Source organism: Phragmites australis, chromosome 14, assembly GCF_958298935.1.
Source record: "Phragmites australis chromosome 14, lpPhrAust1.1, whole genome shotgun sequence".
NCBI classification, from domain to species: Eukaryota; Viridiplantae; Streptophyta; class Magnoliopsida; order Poales; family Poaceae; genus Phragmites; species Phragmites australis.
In genome coordinates, this window is record NC_084934.1 from 21,993,060 (window position 1) to 22,009,014 (window position 15,955).

The 15,955-nt window shown below is 43.2% G+C and overlaps 2 protein-coding genes across 3 annotated transcripts in view; one reads left to right on the forward strand and one right to left on the reverse strand.

Moving 5' to 3' along the window:
- The first annotated feature begins 8,219 nt into the window (after window positions 1-8,219).
- On the forward strand, window positions 8,220-11,533 carry LOC133891056 (cysteine-rich receptor-like protein kinase 6). Its single transcript, XM_062331750.1, has 7 exons — window positions 8,220-9,163; window positions 9,642-9,773; window positions 10,004-10,134; window positions 10,205-10,415; window positions 10,502-10,745; window positions 10,821-10,971; window positions 11,053-11,533. Exons 1-7 carry the CDS (start codon window positions 8,335-8,337, stop codon window positions 11,338-11,340), a joined length of 1,986 nt encoding a protein of 661 aa, XP_062187734.1. The 5' UTR covers window positions 8,220-8,334; the 3' UTR covers window positions 11,341-11,533.
- Window positions 11,534-12,809: 1,276 nt separating this feature from the next.
- Window positions 12,810-15,955, reverse strand: part of LOC133891059 (cysteine-rich receptor-like protein kinase 6) — a 71,098-nt gene continuing 67,952 nt past the window's right edge. The window contains exons 1-7 of one of the 2 annotated variants that reach the window (XM_062331753.1): window positions 14,988-15,925; window positions 14,479-14,607; window positions 14,262-14,401; window positions 13,974-14,184; window positions 13,624-13,867; window positions 13,380-13,530; window positions 12,810-13,295 (exon numbers count right to left, since the gene is read on the reverse strand). In XM_062331753.1, coding sequence (XP_062187737.1) covers window positions 13,029-13,295; window positions 13,380-13,530; window positions 13,624-13,867; window positions 13,974-14,184; window positions 14,262-14,401; window positions 14,479-14,607; window positions 14,988-15,813 — 1,968 coding nt within the window. In that variant the 5' untranslated portion in view covers window positions 15,814-15,925 and the 3' untranslated portion in view covers window positions 12,810-13,028. Of the gene's footprint in view, window positions 13,296-13,379; window positions 13,531-13,623; window positions 13,868-13,973; window positions 14,185-14,261; window positions 14,402-14,478; window positions 14,608-14,987; window positions 15,926-15,955 lie in introns of those variants that run through there. The other variant, XM_062331755.1, reaches the window with a different exon arrangement.

Sequence of the window (15,955 nt, forward strand, 5' to 3'; positions counted from 1 at the left end):
ATGGATGGGAGCCGCGAGGGTTGACTTGTGTGGGGCTAGTTTGACTTGGCTGTGACGAGACTGACACCGTGGGGCCAGATAAAAATACCTGCGGGCCCAGCGTCCTGACTCCTGAGCGCAGCCAGAACAGAAACGAGTGGCCACTGGACCTGAAGTCGTCTTCCTCACGTGGACCAAGCAATGAACTCGTCGTCTTCGCACGCTTCGAATTCCAACACGGCAACGTCCACTGAGCCATGCTCTTGTCTTGATTTCGATCTGCCCCCAGCGTGCATGCTACTAGGTTGCAGCGTAGCATGGGGGCGGGCTGATGGAGGCACCGACGAGTTGGTCCCTGCATCTTTATGTTTTTTCACTTCGTGGTCACTCACGATCAGCCGGGCACTCGGAAACTGCTTGCGGCCAATCCTTTTAGCTTGCAGAAATTAATAAGTAAAAGTTAGCAGAAATGAGGGGCATTTTCACAAGAATAAATGGCACCATGGTAATTGGGCTTGTCAAAGTGGGTCCAGTAGGTCGTTGATCTTGAAAAGGCAGACAGGATCAACCTTAACTGGTTATTTATAGACATCGAGATTCTATAATTAAGTTTGAAAACAGAACCATTATTTAGTTGTATTTGACATCGAATCTTTTACAGATTTTTTTTCTAATATTCATGCACAAACTAATTTGCTAAATTTGTGCTCCCCTCATTCTTTTTTCTTTGATGTTATTAATGTTTTGTGGTCCAATAGATGTAAAAAATTTGACCATTACATTTTATAACACTTAATCAACATACATAAAAAAAAGTTATACCTTTCTCAAATCATTTGTAAAGTCAAATCCAATTATGTAATTTTCGTAGAACCAATCGTGATAGTGTTTTTTAAACGTATCAAATGCGAAACTTTATAAATGTTGTAGCACGAATTTTTAGGATGCCAAATAAAAAAGAGTAGAGAGAGTAGTTGAGATGGAATCTTCTTTCGGGAACTCACTAGTATTGTAAATGAGACCATTGCTTTCTTGCTCTTACATGGTAGTCTAATTGTCGATTTGCCCTAGTTCTTTTCACTTTGCATGATTGCCCTTATTTTTTTTAATCTGAGCATGTGGTCTGCCCCTGTTTTCTTTGAATCTAATTTACTGATTAAAAAATAAATTAATCAAATGTAAAATAGAGTGAGATGGGAAAGACCAAAATGCCCATGTGGCTTATGTTGCAGCCCTTTTGGCAAGTTCTCTTTCCCCTTTCTCACTTTCTCTATGGCTCTAACCCTAAATCCCCTTCTCCAGCCCGGTTGGGAGCAGAGCAGTGGGGCATCCAGGTCGGTGGCATGGGGGCGTGGCTCGACCGAGAGGAGTAGGGCGCGCGGTGTGGGCATGGCTCAGGTTGGAGGTAGGCACGGGCTGGAGGCAAGCATGGGCCCAGGTGTGTGGCGGGCTAGAGGCAAGGTGCATGAGTGGGTGTGTGTGAGGCCATGAGTGACGAAAATTTGGTTTAGTAATGAAATTTGCATAGCAAAGTGATTTAGCATAGTGGCATAGAATGATATGCATGTGTTAGTTATATGTTGGTTGGATATGTTCGCGCTAGCGTACTTGGATATGCTCATTGTAGCATAGTATTATTGATTTATGCATTTCTGGTATTGTATCTGTGGTTTTGATATAGATGCAATACACTCACATGAGTGATACTGTATGGACTGATCTTGAGTCAAATTAGAAAGAACTTATGCTTGTATGTGGTTTGTTCAAGTGTAAGTGTGTCATGAGGGCGAACGTGGTCGATGACAAAATCGGAACTAGGTTTAGGTTTAGGGGGGAATTGAGGTCTTATCAATCAAGCATGTCACGCGTGACGTTCGAGCTAGAGAACAATGCATTTGGAGGCAATGTGTGTTGGAGGCGCGAGTAGAGAAGGCATGCGGTCTAACCAGACAGAGGCATCAGTCTAACCACGGGCTGTGGTCTAACTGGGTGCATGGCGCGGTCTAATTGTTGGTGGTATCTTAGTCAGATCAAGTTAGGGGTCTGACCGATGCATGTCGTGGTCAGACTATGGGCTACGGTTTGACCAGTGTATGTTGCGGTTTGATCGGTGGAGGCGGTTTGGCCAGATCAGGTTCTGATCACAGGTGGTGGCCTGACCGGTGGATGACGTTGTCTGACTACTGGAGGAAGTCCAACAAGATCTAAGTCAATTTTGACTTGTATTTCTTGTATTCCAAGTCGTGGATGGCTTAGGGGCTATATAAAGAAAGGGTCACAATGAGGAGAGGTACCAAGACCCAAAGAAGAGCATGATTAATTCTAGAAAGGGAGAGATGCTCATGTTGGTGGCTTTTGGTCTAGAGAGAGAAAGAAGAGAGGAAGTCATCTTGGGTTTGGAATTTCTTGGTGAATTCTTGTAAGGATGCTTTTAAGAGACAACTTGTAAATTCATATATGCAATAAAGATTAAGTTTTGCAAGTTGATGAGCTGGTAATCCCGTTCCTCCTCTTTATTCTTTGCTTTGCATGCCCATCTTGGTTTTTAGTGGATTTCTTATTTTGACATGATTATTCTTGTTTTGATCCATCCAAAACTCCCTAAGTCATCAAATTAATGTTATGAAAAGTTTCAGTAGTTAATCCTTCATAATTTTTTCTTAATCATGAAATTAGAGTTTAATAAATTCTCATCACCGTTAGTCAAAGTCAACTTTCGGTGTTCATAACTTTATATGCATATCCGATTAACGTAATTTTTGTTGGGTTAGTTATGTAACTTTATCTACTTTCTATATGTAAATTTTTGGGTTGACTAGAGCTACGGATTGAAATCCATATTGTTTTTACCAATGTGTTTGCAATCTGTCTTGGGTGGAATACGAGTTTAAGTTAGATTGTTTATTATGGTGAATTATTAACCATCAATTTGATTTTAGCTTCTGTAATCATTCACCCCCTTTTATTGCACTATTACTATGTAATCGATCCTACAAGTGGTATCAGAGTCTAAATTTTTCTAATTAATCTTAACTGGTAATTATAAACATGATATCAGATAGGTATTCCACTAAACCTTGTGTTTTTTATGGTATTGATTTTCAGATTTAGAAGGTGAAGATGGAAGCTTATTCAAACTCAATGCCTTGCAATTTGGAAGAAAGTCTACAAGCCTTATGAGGTGCCAGGGAATAATCAAGTGACAATGAAAAACACGCCAACCGTGGAGGCAAACAACAAGGCAAGGAACTTGATAATCCAAGATTTATGGAGTGACTTTGACCGAGTTGTACATCTCAAGTCAACATATGAGGTATGAAAAACACTTTATGACTATCATAAAGGTTCGTCCACTATAAAATATGTACATCAAGCTTTATACAAGAAAGAATACATATGATTTGAGATGAAGCCCGGTGAATCTCTTGATGACTTTTTTGCTCGATTTAATAAGATTTTTAACAATTTATGTGTTGTTAATGTTAGATATACGGATTTTTAAAATGCACATCAATTACTTAGAGCTTTAGACATATTAATTTGATATATGAAAGTGACATCAATTAGAGAATCTACTGTCATAAATACACTTACTTTGGATATGCTTTATTTACAATTAAAACATTCCGACCGGTTAAGCCAAGGTACAAGTGGACTCAGTACAACCACTTTTTATGAAGTAGAAGTTAGACATCAACACACCTGAGGGCATCGAGATTTTCGATGAGGCTTTTGGTAACTTCATTCTGTGGCTCAGACGGGATATCTTCTTCAGCTATCAGCAGTCACAATCGCCAGCATCACGGTCGTCCCCCAGAGGTGAATTGGCTAGCCATCCGAGGCTTTGTGAGTGAGAGATGAAATAATATTTGTGTTGAATATTTAGCTTGTGATGTAAAAATATTGCACTTGTGAATATTATTGTATTTGTGTTGATTCAAATGCTGTTGAAATCTGTGATATTAAAATCTGTCTTGAAAATATGTTGAAATCTGGAGGGAATAAAATATATGCTTAATATTAATTTTTGAATGAAATATATACCACAGACGGGTCTTTATGTCACCCGTCTGTGAAAATCTACTTATCTACAGGCGGATGCAAAAGAGACCGCCTGCGAAAATCATTTACACAGACTGTCTATGTAAATGATTTTCATATGCGGTTATCTCAAGGAACCGTACGTGGAAATATCTTTTGCACCTGTGAAAATTGTCCATTTTCATATACCTTCGATCACAGGTGAGTACGCTAAACGCATGTAAAAACGGGTTACGAACCGTCTCTAAAGATAGTTTTTTAATAGTGTTAACCTCTTCGTATACTTATTTTGTTGCCAAACTTTACTAAAAAGCGTGGTGCCCATTTTGTTCACCATAATTTTTGTGATAATTCCACTTTACCTAACTTTAGGTGTTTTAATGTTAGGCGCCAACCACTACTTAATTGAAAATTTTGAGGTAAATAGCGAGGTCCGGTCGAAGGCTTGTGGCAAGTTCTGATGATGTCAGTAGTGGGGAATCAAATCTAACGAACAATTTCCTGCAACCCACTGACCTGTTTCGAAACCTTTTTGGAAATTTTATGGGTAATTCTGTCAGAAATTTTAAATCACACACTTAAACTTTTATGAACTTGCAGGATGATCAAGCTTTTGGTGGCTACAGTTATTTTGAGTAGCTTCAATTTGTGGCGGGGTGCTGGCATGCGAGTAGTAATGGGCAAGGTTCACATTACTGATCGCCGGTCGGTAACCGAGCTCCAGTAGTTACCGAAAATTCGTGATAACCACGATAATCGTTCGAAATTTAAATAAATTTTGGACAAAATTTGTTTGATAAAATTTAAAATTTGAGGAAAAATTTGTGAATTTAGCCTCTCGATAACCGGTCAAATTGGACCGGTTACCGAGCGATTTTCTCGATTTATCGAGCGGTTTTCTCAAATTTTTCGTATTGTTGTTAACCGCTCGATTTTATCGGTAACCGCTCAATTTTCTCAATTTATTGAACGATTTTCTCGATTTTCAGTGAAGTTCAACAAAAAAACCTAAAAATTATCTCAATCTTGTAGAATCAATAACTAATTCATGTGAGATTCAAATCAAGTGAAACAAATTTTGTTGGTTTCCTTGTAATATGATATACATGATAAAAGTATTTATACTCATAAAATAGTTCAAAATTTTCTGTGAGAAAATGTATTTGTTAAACCAAGTTAAATGCATACTTTACTCTTTGCTATTCCAAAAATCATGAAACTAATTTTGTTAGTCTTGTTACATGATCCTATGTGTTTTAAAAATACATGAACTCATGAATTAGTTATTGTAACATGCAGTATTTTGTAAATGTGTTGCGACTAGATTAATTCATAACTGACCCATCACACCTTCAAAAATTAGTGAAACTACTTTTATTGGTTTATTTATACTATTATTTATGTAGTAAAAATAATAGTAGACATGAAAAAGTTAATTACAGTGCTATTTCTTAACATATTCACTTTATGCTTGTGAACTTTGTAAAAATCATAGAGAAATTAATAAAACTCTAAATAAAGTGAAATCAATTTTAAAGATCCTCTTAAGATACGTTCTACACAAGAAAAATATGTGTTTGTATGTTAAACTTTTTCTTAACCTGAGTTAATAACTGAGCCGCACGCTTCAACTTTTTTATTTATTTTTAAATATGATGCAAACGACATTATTTTTGAAAACAAATTTCAGAGAAGGTCTTAGAATTGTGTCTAGTTTTTTTTTATTGTTTTGAATTTTTTTTATTTTTTTGAATTTTTTGAATTCAAATTCGGTTACCGTTCGGTTTCTGAAATCGAGCCAGACCGAGATGACCGATTATCGCGTATTTTGGTCGGTTACCGATGAATTTTTGAACCCTGGTAATGGGTAATCAGACCTGTGGTTTTGTGATGGATGTAAACGTATATGTACGGTTTAAGCAGCCCTTTGTGCTGCATATACTTATGTCGTTTATTTCCTTTTATTTTGGTTCAGTAGTAGTACTTTATGAACTAATAATTGGAACTCTTGCAATTCCGTTTTGCTTTGCTAACGAAATTTGGAGAGATCCCATTCTAACAGCACCGCAACCTTTGGCACCGTTGGACTATTACACAACGCCATTAGATTTGGCGATGTGCACTTGACACATAGTATGTGCGTTGTCAGCCCTCGCTAATGTGTCATATGATGATGTCGGGTCTTTTGGTGCCGTACTTCAATGGCACGGTGCCACGAACTTTGGTGCGGTTGTCTGGGACATAGAAGCGGGTTTGTTTTTTCCCTGCACTCACCCTCTCACTTTCCCCATCCTTGACGTGGTTGCGCTTGCGCCCACGCTGCCCAGCTCGCGCACGTGCACTCCGCCGTCCAGCCCTATGCACCGCACATGCCGCCGTCTAGCCCTCTGCACCATGCACGCTGCCACTTAGCCCTATGCACCGTGCATGCTGTCCATCAAGGCGTCGACCCGCCGTCGCCTCATTGGCCATCAACTAGATCTTAATCTGATTGTCTGCCGAGGTGCTGACCTGCCGTCGTCTCATTGGTCGTCGACTGGATCTGGATCCGGCCTTCTGCTAAGGTGCCGACCCGCCATCTTCTCATCGACCATCGTCGAACATCAGGCGTCGTTGTGTCGTCCTCTCCGAGTCCGACCGTCCCCGTTCGCCGAGGAGACGATCTTGGTGTCCTGCAGGGACGCGCTCCGGGCCTCTGTGCTCCGGTTCAAGGACGCGTGGGCCAAGTTGATCCTAGATACCACTGGCCCCCTTGCCAGTTTCTAGTTGGAAGAAGTGTTTCCATTAGTGCTTGATTCTACTTGTCCAAATGTCTTTAGATCCCTTTTATGTAATATAATGAATTAATACTATGATTCATAGTGCTAAGGGATATTCAAGAAATTGTACTTGGACATTTCAGCTGAATGCTTTGGGCCCATTATCACGAAACAACTTGATATTGCTTCCTGCAAATTACTTGATCTATTAGACAATCATTTCAAATCAAACTAGACAATTGTCCTCCGCATTGCTGCATAATTATCAGATATACAAATGTCATGTGACATGATCAAACTTGAGAGTTATCAAGTAACAATCACCCTAAATCAAGCTAGCAGAAATGTCATATTCAAATATGACTGCCAATTTTTTAAAGATAAAGAAAAAAAAAGGAAATGTTCCTATTCTAATTTTCTACTGAAATCCAACAATCCTATACCTAAGCAGTAGTTTCTCTTCTAAAACTATACTCCCTAAGTTTTCAAATAATTGACAATTGTAAGTCGTAATTTTCACTAATAAGGTAGTGCAGAAGCACAACGAGATAAACGAAAGTAAGAGGAGTCGATTAATGAATCAAGTATGGAGGAATATAACTTTTGGTTAAGTGAGACAATTAATTGATGTGTAACATCCTTGTTTTTTCTGTAACACACACAAATTTATGATGTACACATATCCAACTCACAAAACATGAAATGAAATAACACGTCAGGTGTCATATAACACATAACACTTCATAATTGACATACTGCAACTTTTGTAATTAAAAGGTCTGACACATGTTTCACATCAAGTTGCACCATCAAGTTACACGAATTGAAATAATGCATCAAGCTTCTCCTCTCTGTGTGTAATTACACATATGTTTGACATCAAGTTGTGAGGTATTATAACACATAACACTTTATAATTGATCAAAAATTAGCCATAAGTCCCATGCTCATCATCAACATCGCCAAACGAGCCACGTGCTAATCCTCGTTGCCATCAAACTGGATGTGAGGGAGAGAGGAGGAGCCCGGGCTCTGTTCTAGCACCTCTCTGTGTTCTATCGTCGGATCGGGTAGGAAAAGTGAGATGGAGAGGGTAGGGAAAAAGCGGGCCTACTTTTTAGTCGTAGACAATGGCGGCGTACTGTTGAAGTACGATGTCAAAGGACCTGGCGTTGTCATATGACACGTCAGCGAGAGCACATCCTTCATGTAGTGCACCATGCCAAATCAGGTGGTGTTGTGCAATGGACTAACAACACCAGAGGTCATGGCGCCGTTTGAAGAGTCCATTTCTAGATAACGTTTCTCGAAGGGTAAAAAGGACCCAGAAGTTAAAGGTCCACCGTGACGGTTGTAAAGTAAGATAGTATTGACCGAGTTTTCTTTTAGTCTCCTGTGAACAATCCTGTGTTTTGATACCTCACCAGCATTCGCAGCATCTGCTTGACAGGTACACTTCCGGGCCCTGCAAAACTGCTAGTTGAACCATTCTTGTTATCGGGACATTTCTAAGTTGAGAGTAAGAAACCCCTGTACAATCCTTCCCAGCGCACACATGGCTACGGGCGGGCGGCGCCGCGCCTCCTCTCGCCTGGCCGCTGGCCTCCTCCTCGCCTCCCTCCTTGCGCCGCTGACTGCCGCTCAGCCGTGGCAAGTCTGCGGGAATAACGGCAGCTACACCGCGAACAGCACCTACCAGTCCAACCTCAGTCAACTCTCCGCCACCCTCCCCACCAACGCATCTCGAGCCCTCTTCGCGACGGCCGCCGTCGGCACAGTCCCGGAGATCGCCTACGCCCTCGCGCTCTGCCGCGGCGACTCCAACGCCTCCACCTGTGAGTCCTGCGTCGCCACGGCCTTCCAGGGCGCGCAGCAGCAGTGCGCCTTCCAAAGGAACGTGGCTATCTTCTACGACGACTGCAACCTCCGCTTCTCCGACCAGAATTTCCTCTCCACAACCAACAACGACAACCTCATCATGACCATGAACCCGCAGAACGTGAGTTCATCGGTGGAGGTATTCGACGCCGCCGTCGGCATACTGCTCAACGCCATCAGTAACTACGCGGCGACGAACTCGTCCCGGCGGTTCGCAACAGGGGAGGAGGGGTTCGATAGAAGCAACCCCACCATCTACGGGCTGGCGCAGTGCACACCAGACATGTCGCCGGCCGACTGCCGAAGCTGCCTCCAGGACATAATTGCGTTGATGCCGCAGTATCTCAGCGGGAGGCAGGGCGGGAGGATTTGTGGGGTGCGGTGCAACTTTAGGTACGAGCTGAATAAGTTCTTCACCGGAGGTCCGACGCTGCGACTGCAAACGCCGTTGGCGCCAGCGCCGGCTCCTGCCTCTAATAATGCGACGCCGATGGCGACCCCAGGAGGTGAAATGTCAGACACAAAAATCACTTAATTTACCGTTTTTTGGTTGATAGCATCTTCAAGTCAGATTGGTGAAAAGGAAATAGAAATATAGGAAAGATCACCTGTTAATACTTTTTTTTTTGAGAGCATCACATTATTTATTATTTATTAATACCATCGTTTAACATTATCTGTGTCTCAAAAACACAAAAAAGAAAAACATGAATAGGCATATGGCATAAACATGAATAGCTCCCATTATTACCTTGTACATGTTCCGTAAAACAGACGAATTAAAAATTGGAAGCAAAATACTAGAGCTTCAGGACTTTTGGATTTAATTCTTTTGGAAACTGCATTTTTGTCAACAGACCTTGGTGGAGGTCATATAAAAGTGTACGTTGGTTTCTTTCATGATCTTGACATCTCTGGAGTCCCATAGAATTGTTACTAAGATGTTCTGCATATTGTCATCTGATTTGCGGCATCTGTTTACAGGACAAACGAGGAACAAAAAGAGGATTGTTCTAGCAATTGCAATGTCTGTAGTTGCTGCAATCCTAGCAATCAGTATGGTTTGTCTCTGTTTCTTTATGAAGAGAAGGCCAGCAACAGAGCATGTATCATCTTGTAAGTTGTCTTGACAATTGGAATCGTGGACAGATCACAAGAGAAATAACGAAGCTATAGGCTATATGACTTATGAGTTACAAACCGGGATAGATATCAATCTTCATATAACCGATAATTTTGGTCCTGTTAAATTTGTCGTGTCCAAAATTAAAAGGTGTTTATATATCAGGGGAATTCTTCTGTTTCTTTGTAAATTGTGTCACCATGTACTTTTTTTTTCCTGACAGATTCAGTTAATCCTGAGGACACTGAAAGCATCAATTCACTTCTTCTCGATATATCAACACTACGTGCTGCAACTGATAACTTTGACGAGAGCAATAGGCTTGGTGAAGGAGGTTTTGGTGCAGTTTATAAGGTGCCACTCATGCCATTTCACTTCATAAAGTGCTTTCAGTTTCAACAACTGAATGTTCACACTTATGCAGGGTGTTCTTCCTGACGGTCAAGAAATAGCAGTGAAGCGGCTCTCGCAAAGTTCAGGGCAAGGAATACAAGAGCTGAAAAATGAGCTTGTTTTGGTTGCCAAGCTTCAACACAAGAATCTTGTTAGGCTTGTTGGTGTTTGCTTGCAAGAACATGAGAAACTGCTTGTGTATGAATACATGCCCAATAGAAGCATCGACACCATTCTTTTTGGTAAATATTTTTAATAATGTTTTAGCAGTAGCATAATCTAGCAAAATTAAACGTTGCTGATATAAGGTTTCTCGTTCAACTGCCAGATCCTGAGAAAAGTAAGGAGCTAGATTGGGGAAAGAGGTTCAAGATAATAAATGGAATTGCTCGAGGCTTACGATATCTTCACGAGGATTCTCAGTTTAAGATTATTCACCGAGACATGAAAGCGAGCAATGTCCTTTTAGACTCTGATTATACTCCAAAGATTTCAGATTTTGGCTTGGCTAGGCTATTTGGAGGGGAACAAGATGAATCGCAGGAGGTCACAAATCGTGTTGTCGGAACATAGTAAGTATAGGAAAAAGTGCACTGATTGGATAAAAATTGTCTACTAACCACCGGGACTTTCTCTTCGTGTTGCAGTGGATATATGGCACCAGAATATGCCATGTGTGGCCACTATTCTACAAGGTCAGATGTCTTCAGCTTCGGCGTCCTGATTTTAGAAATCATAACCGGAAGAAGAAGCAATGGCTCGTGTAACTTGGAGGAATCTGTGGATCTCTTAAGTCTTGTAGGTCCTTATATTGCTCCCAAACTCTTTGCAGAAGTAACTTACTGAAAAGAATGCTGATACAATTTGCGTTTGATGCAGGTATGGGAGCACTGGACCTTGGGAACAATTGTTGAGATCATGGATTCGTCTCTGAGAGGCAATGCTCCTGAAGAACAGATGCTGAAGTGTGTTCATATCGGGCTACTGTGTGTTCAGGATAACCCAGTAGATAGACCGACGATGTCAACAGTGAACATTATGCTTAGCAGCAACACAGTCTCTCTCCAGGCTCCATTGAAGCCAGTGTTTTTCATTCCAAACAGTGGCACCTACTCAAATGTGTATTCGGAACCATATCCTACAGCTTCGCAGTCCAGCAGTAAGTGAGGGGCAATGTCACCGAACGAAGTTTCAGTTACAAAACTATAATCAGGACGTGAGGATGAGTCCTGAAGCATGTCGCTAGGGCAATTTGATTTTTACTGAGAGAGAATAAACAGGGACAAAGCTTGAGTCGAAATGACCTGTGCTACTTCACTATAACATCTGATAATATACATAAATTTATATGATCGATATGAACAGGTTACTAGTAAAATTTTTCCTTACTGCACCACCCAAGCTCCGTGTAGTTTCTCCCCTGAGAATAAACTTAGTATAAGGCCCTAGCCTTTGTATATTACTGAATTTTGAGTTAGGGATGTTTCGGCATTCCCCACTCCCCACTAGCCCCTCCCGTCATCTTTACCACGTCAGCGAGACTGGTGTGAACCGTCGGATCAAAGTACGTGTGAACCTTGAACGTCCGATTCGAGGCAGCGAGCGAGGGATGACGTCGGGCATCGAGTGCTCCATGCAGTCGGATGCCACTACTATTTTTGATGCAACAACTATGGCGAAAAAAAGGACGGGGCGGCACGGTTGTCTGGTGCGGCCCAAAACGAAGGAGTTGTTGGACTGGTGGGCCGGCAATGCTACCATACCCGTTCTTCCCCAGAATTTTTTTTAAAAGAGAAATATTCGCCCATTTTAGAAAATTACAAAATAGGTGTTTGTCGCCAGCTGAACGGGTGATGTACCATTCAATGGGCGATGTATACTTATTAACTGTACACTGGGCGATATGTTTAAAACTTACAATAATACTAGGTTCTAATGCTATCAAATCTTCAAAACACTACCTAAATAGTCATTAAAAATAATGATTTTTTTTGGTGCAGAGGATGCTATCATTTAGTGCTCTATAAATTTTCAAACAAAAATATGACATGTAAGATGACAAAAAAAAGATAATGCATGAGCAATTAAGCAACTAGAGAAATTCATAATAAAAATATTAGTGAGAAGGAAAAAAATAAGAGAAGAAAATATAACTTTCTAGAAAAGGAGAGTGACTTATGTTTATTTTCGTAGCCCTATATTATAACTGTGTATATTAATAAGACATGTTACTTTTGCATAATACGACTATATCTTAATTATAGACATTAAAATTGCATAAAACATAAACACATAATAAGATTACTTATATTGCTTTCAGCCAGGTCCTCAACCCTCACTTTGAAACTTTGTGATGTCCAAACCTATTTTATCAAATCCACAACTATCATTTCTTCCTTACGTCGTGTTGGTGTATTGTCTCCTCTCCTCTCCTCTCCTTCCATCGGCTTAAGTAACTATGATTCCTATTCTATTTTCGCCTGGTTTTGAATATTGCTCCAATTAGATTCTTACATTGATTCCATTGTACAGTACTTTGATTCCATCTAGTCACCTATTTTGCAAAATAGTGTTCTTTTACAGTTAGCATTATGGTTTGCATAGGAGCCTCGTCCTGTAAATCCTCAAAATATTAGTAAGTTAACAGCTCTCGGATTTTGAATTGTATCCACTTTGAATAGAAATTGGACGTTTGTTTACTAGTTACACTTATAACTGTCAACTAATCAGACAAAACCACGGTAAATGCTTCTTGCGCATCACCTCATGTGACTGATCCATCCAGACACACCTCACACACTCAGATACCCCTTTCTCTATGTGCTATCAACTGAAAATTTCCTGGACTCCCATAGCTAACCCTGCACCGACGCTGTCGACACGGTCGTGTTGGCGCTGCTGTTCATGGTGAAGAACGATGGCTTTGACGGGGCCTGGAGAGTGACCGTGTCGGTACCGAGCATCATCACGACCGACGACATCACCGGCCGGGCCGCTGGGTCTCCCTGGACGCACAGCAGCCCGATGTGGATGCACCGCAGCACGTCGCCCTCCGGAAAACTGCCGCCCATGCTCGGGTCTACCAACTCCGCCACCGTCCCGGCTTCCCAGTGCTCCCATATCTGCACGGTGGTTTGTAGCCGTGAGCTAAACTGCACCGCGTACGTGCGGCAACAATGGTGATCAGACGTTCAGTTTGTACTTACGGTGGTCAAGAGATCTTCAGTTTTTTTGGAGTTGTAGCAGTCGTTGTTCTTCCTCCCCGTGACGATCTCCAGCACCATGACGCCGAAGCTGAACGCGTCCGATTTCACGGAGTAGTTCCCGCGCATCACGTACTCCGGCGCCATGTACCCACTGAAACGAGAAATCAATAAAAAGAATCTATCATTTTTACCTGAATGTAAGCTGAATCTGAACACAATTAACACCGAGTTTCGTGGTACTGACTAGGTGCCGACTACGCGGTTCGTGACGGCCTGCGTCTGCTCCCGCGCGAAGATCCTCGCGAGGCCAAAGCCCGAGATCTTGGGGTTCATGTTCGCGTCTAGCAAGATGTTGCTGGCCTTGAGATCACGGTGGACCACTTTGAGCTGCGAGTCTTCGTGGAGGTACTGCAGGCCCCGAGCGATGCCGTTTATGATCTTGTACCTCTGCCCCCAATCCAATTTCTCACCTTTCTCATTCTCGGTGTCTGACATGATCATAAAAGAAGTAGGGAATGATGATTGTGATGATATAAAAGTTGCAGTGCAAATGGAGGAGATAATTGCATTTGTTGGGCACGGTTAAATCAGTACCGAAGAGGATCAGGTCGAGGCTCCGGTTGGGGACGAACTCGTAGACGAGCAGCCGCTCCTGCTGCTCCAGGCAGATGCCGACGAGCCTGACGAGGTTCTTGTGCTTCAGCTTGGTCACCAAGGCGACCTCGTTCTTCAGCTCCTCCACTCCCTGCGTCGAGCTCTTCGACAGCCGCTTCACCGCTATCTCGTCGCCGTCCGGGAGGACACCCTGAGCAAATCAAACCAACGTTATTATTCATGAGCATTCTTCACTTCAGAAACATCCAGGACATGTTCGTTCAGTACCTTGTACACCGCGCCGAACCCGCCTTCGCCGAGATTGTTGCTCTCGTCGAAATCCCCGGTTGCAGCTCGCAGGGTAGAGACGTCGATCATCATGGAGTCCACCATTTCGATGTCCTCTGCTTCGGTGGAATCCATGGGATCTGTTCAGACATCAATTATATAAGTCATTTGCTTCCTTGTTTCACGCTGTAAAATTGGAGAGTTTTGCAGGACATACATGGCTGCTTCGCCTGTGCTATTGGCCGCCGCCGCCTCCAGAAACAGAGGCAAGCGATAAGGTTCAAGGCTGCTAGAGTTGGCAGCACAACTGCAAGAACCACGGCGGGCACACTATACTTTCTGCCCCCTGAGAATTAACGAATGTGTGAGCAAACATCACGTCAATTAAGTGTCACAAATATAATTTTTAACAGAAACAATACAAACACATTTAGATTGGTAATATGAAGACCATACCACTACCCTTGTCATTGATCGTAAGTACTTTTCTCGATACTGTATTTTTCTTATGTTTGACAGATATTTTTAATTGGAAACCGATGACGGAAATTATAATCGAAGAAAGGACCTAATTTTCAAGTGACTAATCATTATCACCCTGGCACGCGCGCACTAAACAAGTTGCCGTCACTAAATAATTTCGAGTCAGTATGCACGGGGTCCATAATTGTGGACCGTGTTTGACGTTAGTTATGACACTCAGACTAAATAAACGCTTTAACTCACCTCCTCCGGCCGCCGCCGGAGTCTCAATTGCGGGAACTGGCGCCGGCGCTCCAGAGATCGGTGATGCCAGCCGCACCATCGCCGGTCCATTGAAGAAGGGCGCGGTCTCGTACCTGTAGGTGCAGTTGACCCCAAGCACCCTGCCTCCGATATTGCTCTGGAACCCCACCAGGTCAGCCGCTACGATCTGAGCGAGGCACTTCCGGCACTGCGCCGGCGTCTGGTCCGGCGTGCACTGCGCCAGGCTGTACACCTTGGGGAACTCCTGGTTGAAGTCGGCTTCCCCGGTCGCGAACCGCCGCGTGGAGTTGTTTGCGGCGTATTCGACGGTGGCGTTGATGAGGGTGGCCAGGAGGCTCTTGAACCGGGCTGGGTCCGAAGTGACATTCGCGTTGTTGTTGACGGCGTACGTGTTCATCGTCGGGCCGGTGTCGTCGCCGGGGAGGGTATGCACGTCGGAGTAGTGGAGCATGCAGGGGTCGTAGTAGATGGTGGCGTCCTTGTAGTAGGAGCAGTCGTTGGGCAAGTCGTGGAAGGCCTGGGTGAGGCAGCTAAAGCAGCTGCTGGCGTTGACGTCGCCGCGGCAGAGCCCCATGGCCCAGATCTGCTCCGGGACGGCGCCGATGACGGCGGTGGCGAAGAGGTTCGGGGAGGTGGAGGCGTTCTTGGGCAGGGTTGCGGCGACGAGGTTGAGATTGGCCTGGTACGTGCTGTTGGGCTTGAAGCTGCTGCTTTTGCCGCAAAATGGCCACGGGTAACCCGCAGCGCGCGTCGCGAGCAGCGCGACGGCGACGGCGGCGGCCACGGCCAGGAGGTGGCGAGCCATTGCCCACAGTGGTAGGAGAAAGTAAATTAGCAGGCAGCTTATGTAGACGCGGGGCAACACGCCAACCGCGGACAGCAGCAATTGGCAATGCAAGTTGCATGCTGTCCGTTTTTTCCCACTGCCTTTGGCTACCTGTAAATAA